General features: G+C 37.2%; 2 protein-coding genes across 2 annotated transcripts; both read right to left on the bottom strand.

Moving 5' to 3' along the window:
• Window positions 1-1,498: 1,498 nt before the first annotated feature.
• Window positions 1,499-2,508, bottom strand: LOC147278675 (LOB domain-containing protein 37-like). The gene is made up of 2 exons (XM_086251881.1): window positions 2,162-2,508; window positions 1,499-2,063 (listed from the first exon to the last, which is right to left on the bottom strand). The coding sequence occupies exons 1-2, from the start codon at window positions 2,343-2,345 to the stop codon at window positions 1,576-1,578; spliced, it is 672 nt and encodes a 223-aa protein (XP_086108007.1). The 5' UTR covers window positions 2,346-2,508; the 3' UTR covers window positions 1,499-1,575.
• Window positions 2,509-11,124: 8,616 nt separating this feature from the next.
• Window positions 11,125-12,288, bottom strand: STZ (salt tolerance zinc finger). The gene has a single exon (XM_086250796.1). The coding sequence runs from the start codon at window positions 12,167-12,169 to the stop codon at window positions 11,345-11,347; it is 825 nt and encodes a 274-aa protein (XP_086106922.1). The 5' UTR covers window positions 12,170-12,288; the 3' UTR covers window positions 11,125-11,344.
• Between the last annotated feature and the right edge of the window lie 6,199 nt (window positions 12,289-18,487).

Genomic DNA, 18,487 nt, shown 5'->3' with positions numbered 1-18,487 from the left:
TCACATAAGGCAAGGCGTATGCAACTACGCATTTCCCATTCTTGGTATTACCATGGATGCTAGGACGATCAGCCAGTCCATCATTATATAATTACACATTTACACCCAACTCGACCACAACAATCCCTGACAGCTATTAAACCAATACATGCACATAAACACATTAGATTATCAATAATGTTTTTTTTAGTATATTGCAAATTAAGGTTGTTACCACATGCTTTCCAAGTGAAAATTATGTCCAGCCGCCAACCCCATCACCCATTCAAAGGAGGATGGCCATGTATTACATGTCGAAAAGAAAACTATCAGAAGAGTGACTACACCAAGAGTACTGAAGAGTCTTCCATGTATTACAACGATGAACGTTTGAAAAGAAAAAGAAAAAAAAGGTCAATGAGCCAACCTGTTTAAGGCACAACATGAGCACAAATAGGCTACGGGCTGTGTCAAACTTAGGTCTTAACTATATGAGCTGACACGAGTACAACACAAAAGCACAATAAGCCTAACTTAAACAAGTTAGACCGACCCTCTTGACACCTTTGATTAAACGTTCCTCTATTTTGAAATATTATAATAATGAACATTTGAATATTACGTTATTTTGTTTGAATATTATAACAATGAATGTTTGAACATTTCATTATTTTGAATAATACCATGAACATTACGCTATTTTGAAATAATACTATAAACGTTTCAATATTTTACTATTTTAAATAATATTATGAATGTTTGAGCCCAAACGAAAACACGATGAGTCAAACTTAAACAAATTAGACCAAATTTTTTAACACTTTTAATTAAACGTTACTCTATTTTAAAATATTATAATTATGAACGTTTAAATATTAAGTTATTTTATTTGAATATTATAACAATGACTGTTTAAATGTTTTACTATTTTGAATAATACTATAAACGCGTTTCAACGTTTTCCTATTTTGAATAATACTATGAATGTTTGAGCCTTACGCTATTTCACACCCACATTCAGCACATAAATTTAAAACTATGGATAGCCCAAGATCATGAAATCAATCAAACATATCCTCTAACTTTTCAACATGATCAGCATGATTAATTAAGACGGATAAAGTTAGCAGGTGCATGTAAATATCAAACAGTGGGTCTCAAGTCTCAAGTCTCAAGTCTCAAGTCTCAAGTCTCAACATACAAGTATACAACTACTGATGAAACTCGTGTGTAATTTCCAGATGCCCTAAACTGGAGATGTACGGCCAGGAGTACAAAGTTACAAACCCATGGAAAAGCTGAGCAAGTACTGAGTAGGTGACAAACACTTTCATAAAACCGACATTTATCATACGTCATCATTATCATTATCAACAACTCCGCAACTCCCAACCAAAATATAAAATTGAAAAAAGTAAAATTAAATTAAATTAAAAACAAAAAGCTTCACCGGAAAATTTAACCCAAAACTGAACCGGCTCCGATTAACATTTTCCTCTTCATACATTATTCAGTCAGTACTTCTACACTTCTACTCCTTACCACTTACCCCTCTCATAATTTAACAAAATCTCTCTCTCTCTCACAGAATCGCACTCAGACAAAAAGGTTCAAAAGCTTGCGATCATCCTTCGGATCACCGCCGCGTTCGAAGCTCGTCGTCGTCATCACCGACTCCTCGGAATTGAACGACACAGTATCCCTCTGTCGCTTCTCCATCGAACTCGCGCAGCTCCTTCCTCTCTCTCTCGCTCTCCCTCCCGCCGCGAGATTCGGCATGAGAGAGAGTCCGACTCCGACATCGAACGGTTGGCTTCGCTCCGCGTCGTTGCAGTACACGGACGGAACGGATGATGGATAGTAGAGGTTTCGCAGTGTGCATGCGTCTCTAGTGAACGTCTCGGAGGATTCGTCGAGGCTCGGCGTCAAGATCGCCGGTAACGACCTCAAAACGCCGCCGGCCAACACCGTTTCGACCGCCGCCTGGCAGACGTGCCAGTTCCCGCTCGATAGAAGTCCGACCGCTCCGTTCACCGGATTCACCGTACGACCGCACGCTTCGAACAGTAGAGACTGAAACAGAGCTGAGAAAAAGGAAGAAATTAAAAACAAATTTATTGCTAATATTATTCTAAATGTTTATTTACTGAAATTAATTGTTTAAAATGGATGAAATACCAACCGGGGCGTTGATTTTCAGGTACGGCGGAGATGAAGGACAGGAGGTCGCTGCGGCCGAAGAACTTGGCGAGGAACAAGGTGGCGTTGCCTTGGGCTTCGGGAGAGTCGATCCAGTGCAGGCACGACCTCAGTATGCATGTCTCGCTGCACCCCTTTCGGAGAACTCGGCAACCGTTGCAGCTCATCTCCACCGTCCGATCAATCTCTCTCCCCCCCTCCGAAAAAAGAAAGGTCAGTGATATGATCAAATCTCTCTCGTAATTCTCAGTTTCAGTCAGTTGCAACGATATTGATCTAGTTAATTGGTTTGGTTAATTTGAGGGGAGTGAGTGAGAGAGAGAGAGAGAGAGAGAGAGAGAGAGAGAGAGAGAGAGAGAGAGAGTGTGGTTCTCACTTCTCAGGAGCCTTTGATTTGGTATTTAGGGAAGGATTGAGAAGAAACTAGAGGACTATAGAGACTTTTAAGTTAAGTTAAAAGGCTATAGAGACTATTATAACTATGGTTGAGTTTAAGCAAGCGTTTGTGGTTTTTGACGGTGGGTGTGGGTGTGGGTGTGGTGGGGTCCACGATGGGTGGGGTTTGTCTTGTCGAGGGAATATCTTCCAAACTCTGGGCAAGACAGAGCGGCTCCGTGTTTCCGCGACTCTTTGTTAATCGACCTCGCCGTTGGATCGTGGGCTTTACGTGGGTTTCAGCCGTTGGATTCGTTTGCTTTGCATTTTCAAGACCTGGGTCCTGGGCTTTGTTTACGAACTTCGATCTTGGGGAGGATGCGAATTACGAACTCGGCGCAGCTTTGAGAGTTGGGGTTGGGTGGGCTGTGAACAGGGAAGGACAACCCGACTTCCCATGAGTGGACTGTCAAGTGTGAACCGTGAACAACACCGTCATTACAACTTGCAAGAATAAACGCACGTCTTTTATATTATAATTTAGTCCTCAGGTTTAGGCCTCATTGCACACAAGGAATGAAATTTCGAAATTTTCGGCGAAATTTTGCCGAAAATTTCGTTTTTTTGGGTCACCGAAATTTTATCACATACCCAATTATTTCGGCGAAATTTCGTCGAAATTTGGGGGCTGGTTTCGGGAAAATTGGCAAAATCTTCGATCCGCCGCCGTGCGGGGTCGTCGGAGCCAGGGAAGCACATGGGCAGACTCACCGTGACGAGAGGAAGACAACCCAAGTGATGGGAGGTCACGTCGTCGCCGGAAAAGTGAGATCGCCGCCGGAGCTCCAAGGATCGGCCTCAGCTGGTTCGCGACTCGGGGGAGGTTTCTGGGCTGCGCCGCCACCAGGGGGAGGAAGAAGGAAGAACGGCGAGGAGATCTGGGCCGGTCCCGTTGCCAGCCATGGCTGGACGCGCCGCCACGCGCCGGTGGCAGGCGCGGCGAAGGTGAGGCACGCGAGAGAGAGAGAGAGAGAGAGAGAGAGAGAGAGAGAGAGAGAGAGAGCTAGAACCAGGAGAGAGGAGAGAGAATGGGATAAAAATCTGGTTTTTGGGTTTTAAAACCCCTTTTGTAAAAATTACAAAATTGCCCTTTACTTCAAATGTCCGTAACTTTCAAACCATAACTCCGATCGACGCGTGCTACGTGTCTATGAACTCGTGAACTCGAGACCTATCCAACGTGCCCAAAGTCCGAATCAAAAGTCTACTAAATTTAAAAGTTAACTTTGGGTCAAGCCTAATTTAAAACAAAAATAATTAAATAATTAAAATTAAATTAAAACCTTTTTAAATTCCAAATAAATTCTCAAAATCCTTAAAATAAATTCTCAAAATATTTAAAATAATTATTTGGAAAATACAGGGTCTCACAGAAAAGGGGCTGGGAGGGGCTGGGTGAGGGGGGGTGTGTCGGGGATGGACTGGGTTGGGGGGAGAGAGGCAGGGGGCTGGTGCTTGGTGGGGAAGAATACCCTAAAGGGCCTAAATCATAATATCTTATACCATATGGTCCATATCTTAAAGAACATACAGTATATAGAGTTTAGTGCATAGATTATAGAGTATAAGGAGTATTAAAATATATAGAGTATATAGGGTTTAGTATTAGGGTTAGTGTATAAATTATAGAGTATAAAGAATATACTGATTTCATTATTCATTATACTAATTTTGTTTAACAGTTTTTGCCTCCAACGCGCATTATATTCATCTTATATCACATGAAACCTATTATATAATTTGGTTTCTTCAATGTTTTTTATTAATATAGTAGATAATATGTTAAATAAACATATGGTCAAGTTTCATTCAAAATTTCCATATTTTGATAACAATTTCCGTCGTTTTTATCTAATTTTATCGAAATCGAAATTTTAATCGAAATTTCCACGAAAATTTCCGTCGAAATTTCCATCGAAAATTTTCTCGAAACCGAAATTTTACTCCTTGATTGCACAACAATAATAATTAAAACAATAGATTTGGGTTGAACCGTTGAACTGATTAAAAATGATTATTTATTTTTTTGGTACATAATACTGGGGCCATTTCCTAAGATTTTGTGGTGGCTAAAGACGAGTCGTTAGCTCACAAACTTTTTCTTTTTGGTAGTAGGGGGCGCTTGGCCCAAGAAACAAAAGGCTACACAGGCACAAGCCTGGGCCTAGCAACCCTAAGCTCTGGTCCTTGACTAGCAAGCAACCTATCAACTCTCACAAACTTGTGCCTGCTTAGTGTTAGACAATTAAAGTATAGAAAAGTACAATCTCTACTCAGTCCTTTGAGGCTTGGACTGTACATTGCTGGACCAGAATCGTGTTTGAGCACGCACCTTTCCCAAACAGATTTAACATTAAAATTATATATAATCTTTTAGTGAAGGTGGGTTTAGTATGAGTTGGAATTAGGATAGATTTAGCATTTTGATTTCTTCGCATGTAAATGGAAAAATGTCCTATGGTATTTGTATGGTAGAATTTTCCATGTTCCAAACATAGATATGGAATGAGCAAAAATATGTAAGATGAAGAATTAGTGAAAATATCTTTTAGATTGTGCCATGTACTGATCCTGTTTCAGGGTCGTCAAGAAGCAGTTTAGCCTAATTTGGAAGGTGCAGTCCAGCCCAGACTAACCAAGGATCTGGGCCAGCCTAGCTCTCATAAAAGAAGGTTTGGGCTTAGGAATTGTTTTCAGCCCGTATCATTCTTGAGGGTTGGCCTGTTTGGCCTATCTGAGATGGGTCATGGGAACACCCTCTAATTACTTAATAAGTATACTTACTTTCAGAACTCTGATTATGTGCAGGACATATTAGGTGATTATAAGACGGCTTTTTTACCCAAATAGCACCTGAACTACAGGGGGTGTGCTCAAATACCACCCAAACTTTTTTTCTTGCCAATTTACCATCTGAAATTATTAATATGTGCTAATTTGCCACCTAACATCCATTTTTCTGTTAAATCATCAAAAAATTTCTTAAACTTCCCATTTTACCCTTGAATACAATAAAAAAATATTATTATTTTAAAAACTTTTTTTAAAATATAATTAGAAAAAAAATTAAAAACTAAAAAAATAGAAAATGGAAATATCCTTTTTTTTTAGGGGGTTTAATTAGATTTTTTTTTTAATATTTAAAATGCTTTTTTTATATAAATGACGAAAATACCCTTGAAATAAACAGAAAATTTAACTAAAATGACGGTAGGTGGTAAATTAGTCAATATGTGAAAGTTCAGGTGGTAAATTGGCAAGAAAAAAAGTTTGGGTGGTATTTGAGCACACCCTTTATAGTTCAGGTGGTATTTGAGTAAAAAAGCCATTATAAGACCTTTCTTCTTACTCGTTTTAGGTGTGATCAATTTTTGTCAATCCCTTTTGCAATCTGGGCATGTCCGGATGTCGTTTTATATACAATTTGTCCGATTCTGCCCAAAAACCCTAAATTTAACCGTTATTTATATAAATATTTTTTATTACTTCTTTTTTAGTCTTCATTAAACTTTTTTTTAACACTTATATCCAATACTGACTATTACTACATTTCAATCAATAAGAAAATTTTAAATTTTTTCTCCTTCAACAAATAATGTTTCTTTTATTGTATATATTATTAAAGTAAGAGCAAATTACAATTTAGTACATCAACTTTACATGTTGTTTCAACTTAGTACCCCAACTTTGAAAACTTATAAAAAATTACCACAACTTTCATTTTGTATCAACTTAGTACCCTAACTTTGAAAACTTGCAAAAAAGTACCTCAACTTTCATTTTTTGTCAAAATAGTACCTCCGTTAGTTTTTCTGTCAAAGTGGCAGGGGTATTTTCGTCTTTTCCTTAAATTTAAAAAATAATAAATTTTTTTTAAATTTTATGAAATTTTTTCGTAAAATTAAATTTAAAAAATAATAATTTTTTTTAATAAAAAATTTTCTTAAAATTTCATAAAATTTTTTTAAAATTTTATGAAATTTTTTTTAATGAAATTTTTTATTAATTTAAGAATTTTTTTGTAAAATTAAATTTAAAAAATAATAATTTTTTTTAATAAAAAAATTTCTTTAAAATTTCTTTAAAATTTTTTTAAAAATTTTATGAAATTTTTTATTATTTTAAGAAATTTTTTTATTTAAAAAAAATTATTATTTTTTAAATTTAAGAAAAAGACGAAAATACCCCTGCCACTTTGACAGAAAAACTAACGGAGGTACTATTTTGACACAAAATGAAAGTTGAGGTACTTTTTTGCAAGTTTTCAAAGTTAGGGTACTAAGTTGATACAAAATGAAAGTTGAGGTACTTTTTTGCAAGTTTTCAAAGTTGGGGTACTAAGTTGAAACAACATGTAAAGTTGAGGTACTAAATTGTAATTTGCTCTTTAAGTAAAATACACTTAACAAAAAAAAAAGTTTTTTTTACTATTATTATTAAAGTTAGCGGATCAATTTGGCCAAAATAAAATAAATTAGCGGATCAATGGACCAACTCGTGACCTGCGGTGTATGGCCCATGACCCGGTCCACTACTTATTCACGGCTCGTGACCACCTTATATTTTGTCAAGGAATTAATCCCACTCGGCAAACCGATCAATTGTACTTGTAGCTCCATTTGAATGGCGTTGATCCTGTTAATGTCTCCATGTTCAAATATATATAAAAGAATTGCAGCCAACCCGTTTCATGTTTTCATTGCGGCCGACAGTAATACTTGGGGCAGAGCAGACCTAATTCACCTTACTAGACTACAACTACCCCACCATATGGTCTTCCCTAGCTATTACATAAAGAAAACAATAAGATTTCGACTTTTGATCCTCTTCATCTCTCTCTACCCTTTCATACTAGATGATTATGGATAAACAGTAGGATCAGTTCGTATTATGTTCATGATTTTTTGCTTTCTTTATTGCTTGTTATTCCGAATAAGAGTATTGGAGCTACCTAATTCATAAGTGGGGAAGTCTTTTTGGTGGTGGCTACAGAAGCCATGTGTCGACTCAAAGGTGAAAGTTCTAATTCCATCCGATGTGGGCAACAATATTGAAGGACATTCTCGCTGCTTCTGAAATGATCGCAATTCACAACCCACTACATCAGTGGTCCTGTGAACAATCTCGAATTTTATAAACTCTTTATAAATATACTATGCTAAATAGCCTAAATCTAAATAATATACATAAAAATCGATGACTCCTTTTTAATTTTTCTGGACCTCTAAAATCTTTAGGGCCAACCATGTGTGCGTAGAGGCAAGAGTTTCCTTTCCAACTTGCAAGAAACGGTGTATTCTGCCTACCAAACAAGAACGCCATCCCAATAAGTCTAACCGTACAGTCAAATAATACAATACAAAGAACTTGGCCAAAGAAGCTTCTTGGAAGAATCCATGGTTTGGCAGCACTTTGAATATTTGGGTGTACAATTAAACTCGGATAATTTATTTCCAAATATTTGACCCAGGTACCACAGATATGTCAAAAATTTGGTCATCTAGAACTGTTAGAAGCCCATCTATGAACACGTTTTTGAAGAAGGTAAATAAAAGTGATCAAACCCCATTAATTAAGAAACTGACTGTTGCGAGGTGTGGATCGAACTTTATTCAGACTTGATAAGTTGGATCGATCCCCACTGTTGATAGCACTATTTGATTAGGTAGGCAGTGTTAAATTGTTACACAAAATTAGATTCAGGTAGGCTATCTTATAGTCAGCCCAGGCCAAGGTGTCTACCTCCCTATCTTGTTGCCTAATTGGTTAGCCGACCAACTAACAAATCATTTAATTGGTGTATAAGTAGAGGTGATGAGAGCCACAAGCGTAGGGCTTTTTGAGGTGGGGTACTTTGCTGAGTGAGTTGATAGATAGATATTAACTTATTGGTACTGATCAATGCGCATCATAATCATCATAAATAAGCTAGAACTTAAGGAGAAGTAGTTTATATTTTAGTGTGGCGTGAACTGCGGCGACATATACATTACCAAACACACTGTTAAGAAGAAGTAGTTTATCATAATCATCGTAATCATTTAATTGTTGTTATTGATGGCGTGAACTGTGGTGACATATACAAATGCGTTTGTCCCCAGCAGTATGGGCCATGGACTAGAGTTGTGAAAGTAGACTCTTTGCAATTTACGCGGTTTAACAACCGGTTCAAAAATAATTCCACTATACTAATATGTATCAGACACAATTTTAATGGATATATTTTTTCTATTATTAGGATATTTATCTTTCCACTGTTAAATTTAATTATATATCATAGATCACTAATGGTGCGTTTGGATGAAGTAATTTGAAACTACTAAGGAATTCACAAATGACGGTATTAAAAATGACGTGATTTAAAATTCTAGAATTTGTAAATTCTCTTGTTTGGATAAATGTAATCATAATGGAATTTAAATACGAAAGTTATAGTAGTTTTATAAAAGAGTGATGGTGATGGTGGCAACAATAAAAATGATGTTTGTGGTAAGTTGATGATGGTAGTAGGGGTGATGGCCCACGGGCGAGGGGAGAAATGGTGGTGGAAAAAATTGGGGTATTGGAGGTGTTGGCAACGGCGACATTGGCAGTGATGGTGATGGTGGTGGTGACGGTAACAGCGATGGTGGTGGTGATGGCACTGGTGATGGAGGCGGCGATGGTAATGGTAATAGTGGCGGCAATGGTAATGGTAATAGTGGCGGCTGTGGTGGTGTTGGTGGTGGTGGCAGCGGGTAGTGGTAGTGGTAGTGATGGTGGCAGTGTCGGTGGTAACAGTGGCGGCAGTGGTGGTCGTAGTGGTGGTGGCAAAGGTGGCGGCGGTGGTGGCAAAGGTGGTGATGGCGGTGGAGGTGGTGTCGGTGGTTGCGGTGGTGATGGTGGCGGCAGAGGTGGCGGTGGCGGTGGCAGTGGTGGTGACGATGGTGGTGGTGGTAGCGGCGACATGGTGATAGTGGTGGTGGTATTGTAATTAATTGGCAAGGTGATGGGTGGACACGGCTTTTTTTATTTTATAAAAATTAGAATTTTGAAAATGACACCAATTTAGGTGGAATTTAAACTTGGAATTTACAGCCTTTAAATCCCAAGTTTTTTTCCATATAGAATTTACGAAATTCTATATTTATGGACCCAAACAAGGAAATTAGAGTATGTAATTTCTTAAATGCTGAGTTTTGTTTAAATTTCAAGTTTTTTTTCTCCATCCAAACACACCATAACTCTTTTAAGTGCACATACACTTGCTTATTAGTAATTAATTAATTAAATTTTCAAATGACTTGAAAATAAACGAGGAGAAGGGGCTGGTATTAATAATGCTTGGATGATATTCAAATATGTCGCCTCCTACTACACGCAAATGCTACTTTATTAAGTTTGCCTTGGTCAGTTCCTCAAGTAACCTTTACTATATACCGTATATTAATACTCTAATTTGGTTGAAATAGTACTTTGGGTCTTTCGTGTACATTTCGCAATATTGATTAATTTGTCAAACAGACTTCGCTTAATGCAAGGATTTTGCCTAATTAGGCCACTATTGTACGCAATTTGTGTTGCATCCAGGACCATAAATTAGAGGCTCTCTTTATTCTGGGTTGGTACCACCAACTGTTTTATTCGTGGCTAGGACTGGACTGTGTTAGTTTTGCATTCGCTTCAGTTCTAGAAAAAGTCAGCCATATCCAGTTGTATCTAGGCTAGCTAGTCCTACTTGTAGGATAGTGGACACTATTAGAATATGCGCCAGATCGCCACAGCGAGGAAGTGCTGGCTATATATATATATATGGCTGCAAATAAAGTGCAGTAAATAAATAAGACGTGGCAAATTGGCAACGCGGCAAAGCTACCTAGTTCACTTTTTACACATGGTAAACGCCTGGTGGTCGTGGCATTTTGGACGGCTTTGCCACAACAGGTGTCACTCTATGATAAAAGTAAAAACAAGCATCTTAAAATTGGGAGGAAAATTTGAAGAGAGATACCGAGACTGAAGCTCAAGTAAGGACACCTGTCATCCAAATCTATTCATGTGTATTCCTACAAGTTCCACACGCGAACACAACCAAATTCAAGAGCTATCTTCTTATCCAATCCACAGTTCATCCCATACTAAACAAAACATCCCCCTATTCCCTTCTGGCCATGGCTTCGATGTCATCCTCCTCGTCACTCGCCACCTTCCCATAATTATTAATACATTCCTTTTTTTTTTGTTTAAATAAAAAATTGCCGACATGCCATTGCGCGTGAACCTCATGTACTGTAGCTACAGTGAGCATTTAGTAGTAGTAGACTAGTGGCACTGTGGCAGTGTACAATTTACAGTTAAAAACCGTCAACGTCAACATGCGTAAGTGGCATCTTACTCAACAAACTCTGCTGCACAACTCACGCGGTTGCGCTGCTCATCATGGCGATGATGGCAAATTGGCAATCCCTCAAAAACGTTGAGGACGAGGCTAATTAAAATTGAATTGAATAATCTTCAGCAAGAATATATAAATTTTTGGGGAAAAAAAATTAATTGAATTCATTGATTTCACATCGAGAGAGATCTAGTCTAGTACTAGTACTACTTCAACAGCTTGTATATACACAAACAATTAAGTAAAAATGAAGATATTTCAACTAGAAAAAAAAAATTAATAAAAGAAATACATGCCCATCAAATTCGATATTAATTCCTAATTAATGCCTAAGGCAACTCTCCGAGAGTTGGAGTCCTAATTTTGGTGGTATTGGGAAATCTCAACTTTCGGTGTCACGAACAACAGCCGGGGCTTTTTCGCCGGGTGAGGGCTCTCCACCTCGTCCTCGCCGGACACGAAGAAATCGCGCGAGAACTCGGGCAAGGCGGGCAGGTTCAGGTCAAACTCCCGCTGGCTCTGGCTGACGGTGTGGGTGGTGGAGCCCACTCCCTCTGAGGAAGTTAGAGCACTTGTGGCGGCTGTGGCGGAGGTGGTGGCAGCGTGGGCTCCACCAGCACCGCCTTCGTAGTGGCAGCGCTTGTGTCCGCCCAAGGCCTGCCCGGTCGGAAAAGACTTGTGGCAGATGGAGCATTCGTGGGACCTACCAGAAGCGTTGGAAACTGTGGCGGCGGCGGAAGTGGTGGTGGTGGATGACGTGGACTGGTCTTCGACGCCTGATGCGGTGGAGCCTTTCCTGTGGCTGGCCTTGTGTCCGCCGAGTGCCTGGTAAGAAGGGAAGGCCTTGTTGCAAACAGAGCACTTGTAACTGAGCTTCAGAGTAGCTGATGACGTGGACGGTTCGGCCAATACTGGAGGCTGAGGAGTGGGCGATGATTGAATTTGAGTCCAATTTGAGGCGGCGGCGGTGTATTTTTCTCCGCCGGTGCCGCCACGAGCGAGCATGATGAGGCAGAGAGCGAGGTACTCTTCCTCGGTGGGAGCTGGGTGGTCAAGGCGTGGACGCTTGGAACGCTTGTTGCGCTTGGTCCAGGCCTCAGCCACGTAGCGGAGATTGGCGGCCTCCTCGTAGTTGAAACTGGGGGCTGCCGCCGTTGGAGAGTTGAGAGCTTCCAGAGCCATCTGGGAGATATGCTTTGCTTCTCTTGTTTGCTTACTTGAGAAAATTGAGTCTGTATTCGGTGAATGACTGAAGGAATGTGAGGATGAGTTTGAGTGTTTGAGAGTGTGAGAGTGATGAGAAGGAAAAGGGGGCGTGATGGGGTTTATATAGGGGACGTGGGAATTGAAAAGAGGGAAGTTGCGTGACAAGTGGTGGGAAAGTAGTAGTGCCTTGGCCAAGTGTCCTATTAAAAAATTAAATGGAAATTGCGAATTAGGAAAGCAAAGGGAGAGAGAGGGAGTGGAGCACGTTTAGTTTTAGACTTTTAGTCTGAGACTTGGTTTTTCCTACTTTTCTTGGTGGCCAAGGATGACCCAAAGTCGGTCAAAGATCAGGAAGAGAGTGGAACAAGTGCCTGGGTTAGGCCTTTCTGGGCCGGGGCAATCACTGTTTCTTTTTTTTTTTACTTTTTAACTCCAAAGACTGGTGTGGGGGCCCAGCCCAAGAAAGCTTCAAAGTCAAAACTATAGACACTTTCTAAATAAACGCGGTCCGGCGGACCTGTCCAATCTAACCCAAAATGCCGTCTCTGATTCTAATTAGCAGCCGGCGTCTTATGTAATCGGTGATCACATTCACAGAAATTATCACAGCGACTTTTCCTTCGTTCACGCTGTATAGTATTAGTATTAGTGGAGTTGAGTTGGCAATTTAGGCACTGAACACAGTAAACACGCACCGCCACACTCAACATCAAGTGATTAAAGAGCAAGATCACATGCATGGCCAAAAAAAAAAAAATCACATGGGGGGGAGTTTGCTTAGTGTGGTGGAGATCGAAACTGTGCTTGACACGAGTGGTGGAGAGGCTGTGGGGTCTCTATTGCAGCCTAAATTTAGGCACCCCATTTGTAATGTCCTCCAAACATTGTTTTTAAATTTTATTAATTGGGTTTTTAAATCAGAATATCTAGTCTTTAAAATTAATTACAATCCCTTGAATTCGGTTGTGAATATATTGCAAGATAATTGCAAGCATATGCTATGCTAGTCACTTGCTCCTGTCTTATATGCTAGTTAGTTAATATTAAAGGTGAACCAATCAATAAAGGCGCGCTTAATTTAATTTAATGCACACGTTTTTGCAGCCATCATATCCTTAAAGAGGACCCATAAATCGTTTGTACTCTTAGAGTATTTCAGTATATATAATTTGTTTGACTTGACCTATATATTATCACATAGTTCACACCCATATAGCCATATTCTAGAAGGATGGAGGAGTGATTGTTTGAAGAGGAGTTCAGTACTTTGACCAATAAAAGAAGAAGAAGAGGAGTTCAGTACTACTAGTAATCAGGTAAATAGTCATAGTGTTCAAGTTGGGTTCTTCTCTCATCTGTTTGAACTTTTGACTCCTCCATTGAGATGGCTTTAATTTATTGGATGGTTGGCTCTCGTAGTAGCTAGCTAGAAGGTAAAGGGAACATATGCGAAGCATCTTGGTAATGACACGTGCACCACCCCGCCGACTAATCACTGAAGTAATCAATGGGAAAGTTTGGAGGCCGGTATGCTGATTAATTGCTGACTCGTGGCTTCTATCATCACCAAGATAATTTCCTTTAAATTTCCTTTCGCATATTAATGAGTTATCTCGTGGGTTAATTTTAATGTTATTTATATCGTACGTACATGCACGGTGGTCAACATAATAAATAAAAAGTTAATTATAATGAAGAGTAAGTGTATTAGTGTATATATAGTGAACCTTGATAAACTAATTAAAAAGAACTCAATGCCTTATCTCCTAAGAATTGCGTACGTGGACATGTCTAGGATTGAACTCCAACTCAAAACTCACACAGTCACACTCCACCTCTCTCTTGTTCAAAACGACAAGGTGAATTAACGAGCTTAGGAGCTGCCAAACTCAAAAGGATGTGGCCTAAAGCTAAAAGGTCACCATCAGCTGATTCTCTCTCTCATTGTTGGAAACGTTTGCTGCCTTTGGCCACTGAAATTAAAAACACTCAAAAGTGTGAGGCACTGAGGCCTACCTTTTGAGTTTAAACTACATTTTGCGCTAAATTCAAATTAAAAAAAACAATTAATGGGAAGGTTTAACGAATAAGTTGCTTTTTTCTGTGGCTACGAAGGCCAAAAAGGAAATGGAAAAGCAAAGCATGCAGCCCATAACATTCCCTGAATTGGAAGCAAAATTGACAATTGGCTTTCAAATCTTGTTTTTGCAATTTGCGTGCATACAGTGACACCCAAAAAGTAGATGCCATTTAGCAACTGCTTCATAATTTTTTTATTTTTTTTAAGCCAAATAATTAAGAACATATCAGCATGCAATTACTTATCTAAACGACAAGTTAAAACAAAAAGGAAAAAGAAGAGGCATGCAAGATAAGTGCAAAGAGAGAATAGGTTATAGATAGAAGTATAGAATTGGCAAGGTAAAGGTAGACGTACGTGTGAAGTCATTGCTTACATATGGTCAGGTAACTCATGTCGCTTAGTTTAGCACGTAGCTCAAACTGAGTACTAATTTCAAATAATCAGCCTTCCATATATAACACATGGCTTTCATCTTTCAAACCCAATTAAAATAATACAACCCCCTAAGAAAAGCTAAAATGAAAATGAAAAACATGTGAGCTAATTTTAGTCCTTGGATTATATATGTGGTAATTAAGTAAGTCCATTATATGCAATTAAATAAATAAATAAATATATATATATACATATTCGATCAGGTGTGAACGTGTGAACATGCAAACGTGTCACCGACCGTTCCGTAGGTTTGCTGAGCGCTCAACAATAATTTTTTAAAACACTTTCACCAAATCCATTTTATACTCTAGGAGGGGTTTGAGTGAACCCATCAGTGAGTACCCTCAAAACTCGGCTGAGGAAGCATCGCTCACTTGTTTTAAAAATTATTGTTGAGCGCTCAGCAAACCTACGGAACGGTTAGTGACACGTTTGCATGCAGTAGTGCTAGATATCTCACATTTTTATACCATAATTATACACCACCTTATGTGGCAACTTACATGGCATTCATTCATTGGACACTAAAAAAAAAAAAAAAAAACCCAAAAAGGAAAAGAAAAACTTTGTCCAATAAAGTAATGACACATAAGATGATATAAAAATGTATAATAAGAATGTGGTAAGTATAACATTATTCTTTCCCAAATTTTAGAACTAAACCATAACATAAACGACGATAAACCAGCACCGAACACTCGACGTTAAGTGGTGGTCACAGAGCGCTCAACGTTAAGTGTGAACGTGCACACCTAAATGAGACTATTTATTTATGGTATATGCTAAGAAGCAAATAAATTAAAGAAAGAAAAATGTGACAAGAAAAGTGGTGGAAGTAGTATTTGAAAGTATGCGAAAATGAGATGATGTTGGCTTTGCATTTGGAAGAAGATAGGAGGAAGGATCCGTTTGGATAGGTTGACACGTGATATCGTGATTCATACAATATTACAACTAACAATGGTGGCATATGCTGTCACCGTAATTTCATCCTTGCGTTCGTCAGTGAGTTTGGGCCTAGTGGGCCAAGTGGACCTTCACAAGTTGCCTGGGTGACATCAGCGAGTTGCTATGTCTACAATTAAGTCAAAATTTTGTTGATGGGTGATCCACCATTTTAATGTGAAACCTAATATTTTGACGGAAACCCATTGCTCACAAGCCCAAGGCCCATTCAGTTTAATTTCAAATTACAATGTTTTGAATTCTTTTTTCCGTAGCGAAAAAGAAAAAAAAAAAAAAAAAGGCTTTTTCATTATCATTTTCTTCTGTGCTCTTTATATTCAACACAAAAATTCATAAACTCCACCGGAAGAAAATTCATAATTGTTCTCCATCATGAATCATGAGGTTTGGAGGGGACCAAAAAAAAAAAAAAGAGACATGACACATCAATAGACCAATTGCATCGATTAATATTTGTTTTTTTCTGAAAAAAGTACTAAATAAAGACCGCTCAACTTGTGTAATGTATCCAAGGAATAAAATTTCGAGTTTCGAGGAAATTTCGATGAAAATTTCGACGGAAATTTCAAAGATTTTTAAATTTCGACAGAAATTAGATGGAAATGACGGAAATTGCTATCAAAATACGGAAATTTTGAATGAAACTTTACCATATGTTTATTTAATATATTATCTACTAAATTGATAAAAAAAACATTGAAGAAATCAAATTATATAGTAGGTTTCATGTGATATAAGGTGAATATAATGCGCGCTGGAGCAAATACTGTTAAATAAAATTAATATAATGAATAAATAAAATTAGTATATTCTTTATACTGTATAATTTAATTATACACTAAAATCTAAAATCTAAACCCTAATACTCTATATATTCTATATACCCTAATACTCTTTATACTCTATAATCTATACATTAAATCCTATATACTCTATATTTTTTAGAATATTAGGTTTTAAACTCTTTAGGATATTTTTAATTATTTTTTTATATAGAAATGTATTAAAGTTTAAGGTTTAAAAAAACTAAAAGAAATCTCAAATTTTTTTTTTTCCAATTGCCCAAAGGCCCAAACCCCCCTCATTTTTTTTTTCTTTCCTTACTTTTTTTCCTCGTGCCTCTTTCTTCAGCCTTTTTTTATTTTTTTATCTTTCCTTCCTTTTTTCTCGTGTCTCTTACCTAGCCAAGCTTTGTCTTCACTAAGTGTAACAACCCAAATTTTGGCTTATGGTAATTTTGTTACTTAAATTTTTTAAATTTGTTTTAAGGTTTGTTTAAAGGAATTAGAAATTTCTTTAAATTTATTTTAACTAATTTAGACATTTGGTTGTGGTTCTAGAGCTTAGTTGTGTGGAAATGAATTTTAGAAAATGAAAATTCAATAATTTGACGATTATTATTTTTTTCAAAATTAAATTATAAGAGTAGGATTTTTCATAATTTTTTTGAAAGCAATTTGACTATTTTGAGGTTATAGGAAATTAGTACTCATCAATACGAGTCCGTAGAATTTTTCGGTGAATTATTTGAAGTCTTGAGCTATTTTTGGTGAATTTCTGAAGTTAAAAAAAATAGAAGATATGAAAATTTCGATAAATTTCGGTAAATTTCGATAAATTTCGCCGAAATTTCGGCAAAATCTTCCCGAAAAATTATTAAACATGTGTTTCGATTTCGACATCCATAAAAAAACGAAATTTAATTCCTTGAATGTATCCAATTTGCTTATTTTCCAGCTCACATATTCCAAACTCTTTCCGGAGAAACATTGTATATGCCTATAAACTCTTGCTGATGTAAACATGGTGTGTTTTCCCACTTGTCCTATAAATGTTAATACCATCAACTATTTATTTGAACTTTCAATTATCAGCTAAAGTGGTACATTATATGGCAATATCTTATAACTTTTTTTTTTTTTTTAATATTTAGGGTGAGGAGGAATTGAACTTGAATTTAAAGAGGCAAACTCTACCTCTCTTTTAATTGAACTGTCCACCAACTACATCTTCTAACATTCTAAAATACAAGTAATGCTATTTTAAGTTTTTAACTATATTTTTGGATCCCCTTACTCATTATCAAGGAATAAAATTTCGAGCTTCGAGGAAATTTCGATGGAAATTTCGACGGAAATTTCGAAGATTTTTAAATTTCGACAAAAATTCGACGGAAACGATGGAAATTATTATCAAAATACGGAAATTTTGATTGAAACTTCACAATATGTTTATTTAACATATTATCTACTACATTGATAAAAAACATTGAAAAAAACCAAATTATATGGTAGGTTTCATGTGATATGTGATGAATATAATGCGCGCTGGAGGCAAATACTGTTAAAAAAATGCTTCACTAATTAATAATTACTTTAATAACACCTCAATTTTATTTTTACTATAATATTGCCACATGAATTACAAAAGTAATCAATACCACATAGAGTTTCTAGGAGGTTCAAAATTTCCGCTGTCTTCAGTATCATCATGTCCAGAGTAGGTGTAATGTGAAGAATAATCATCCCAAGATACTTCTCCAGCATAATTTTGCATGTAATTGCCAACATGCCAACCATATGGATCAGGAACCTGTTGTGGTTGAATTTGCCCATAAGCATACTCATTTGAAGAGTTTGTCTCTTGTTGTGCCAATGAGTTACAAAATCAACCCAAAATCATATAATTATACAAATCAAAATCAACCCAAAATTATACAATTAATTCCAAATCTATATAAATCAACCCAAGATCAATATAATTTATCTTATATAAATCAACCCAAGATCAATATAATTTACATATAAACC

Source organism: Dryas octopetala, chromosome 7, assembly GCF_963921425.1.
Source record: "Dryas octopetala chromosome 7, drDryOcto1.1, whole genome shotgun sequence".
Taxonomy (NCBI): Eukaryota; Viridiplantae; Streptophyta; class Magnoliopsida; order Rosales; family Rosaceae; genus Dryas; species Dryas octopetala.
Note: the sequence above shows the minus strand (reverse complement) of the source record. Positions and strands in the feature narration are given on the sequence as shown.

What these genes read in the sequence shown, in the direction of transcription:
- LOC147278675 (XM_086251881.1), bottom strand. Translation starts at nt 2,345, where the DNA reads ATGAGCTGCAACGGTTGCCGAGTTCTCCGAAAGGGGTGCAGCGAGACA. An exon ending in ACCTGAAAATCAACGCCCCG is followed by an intron (nt 2,064 to 2,161) that starts GTTGGTATTTCA and finishes CCTTTTTCTCAG; the next exon opens with CTCTGTTTCAGTCTCTACTG.
- STZ (XM_086250796.1), bottom strand. Translation starts at nt 12,169, where the DNA reads ATGGCTCTGGAAGCTCTCAACTCTCCAACGGCGGCAGCCCCCAGTTTC.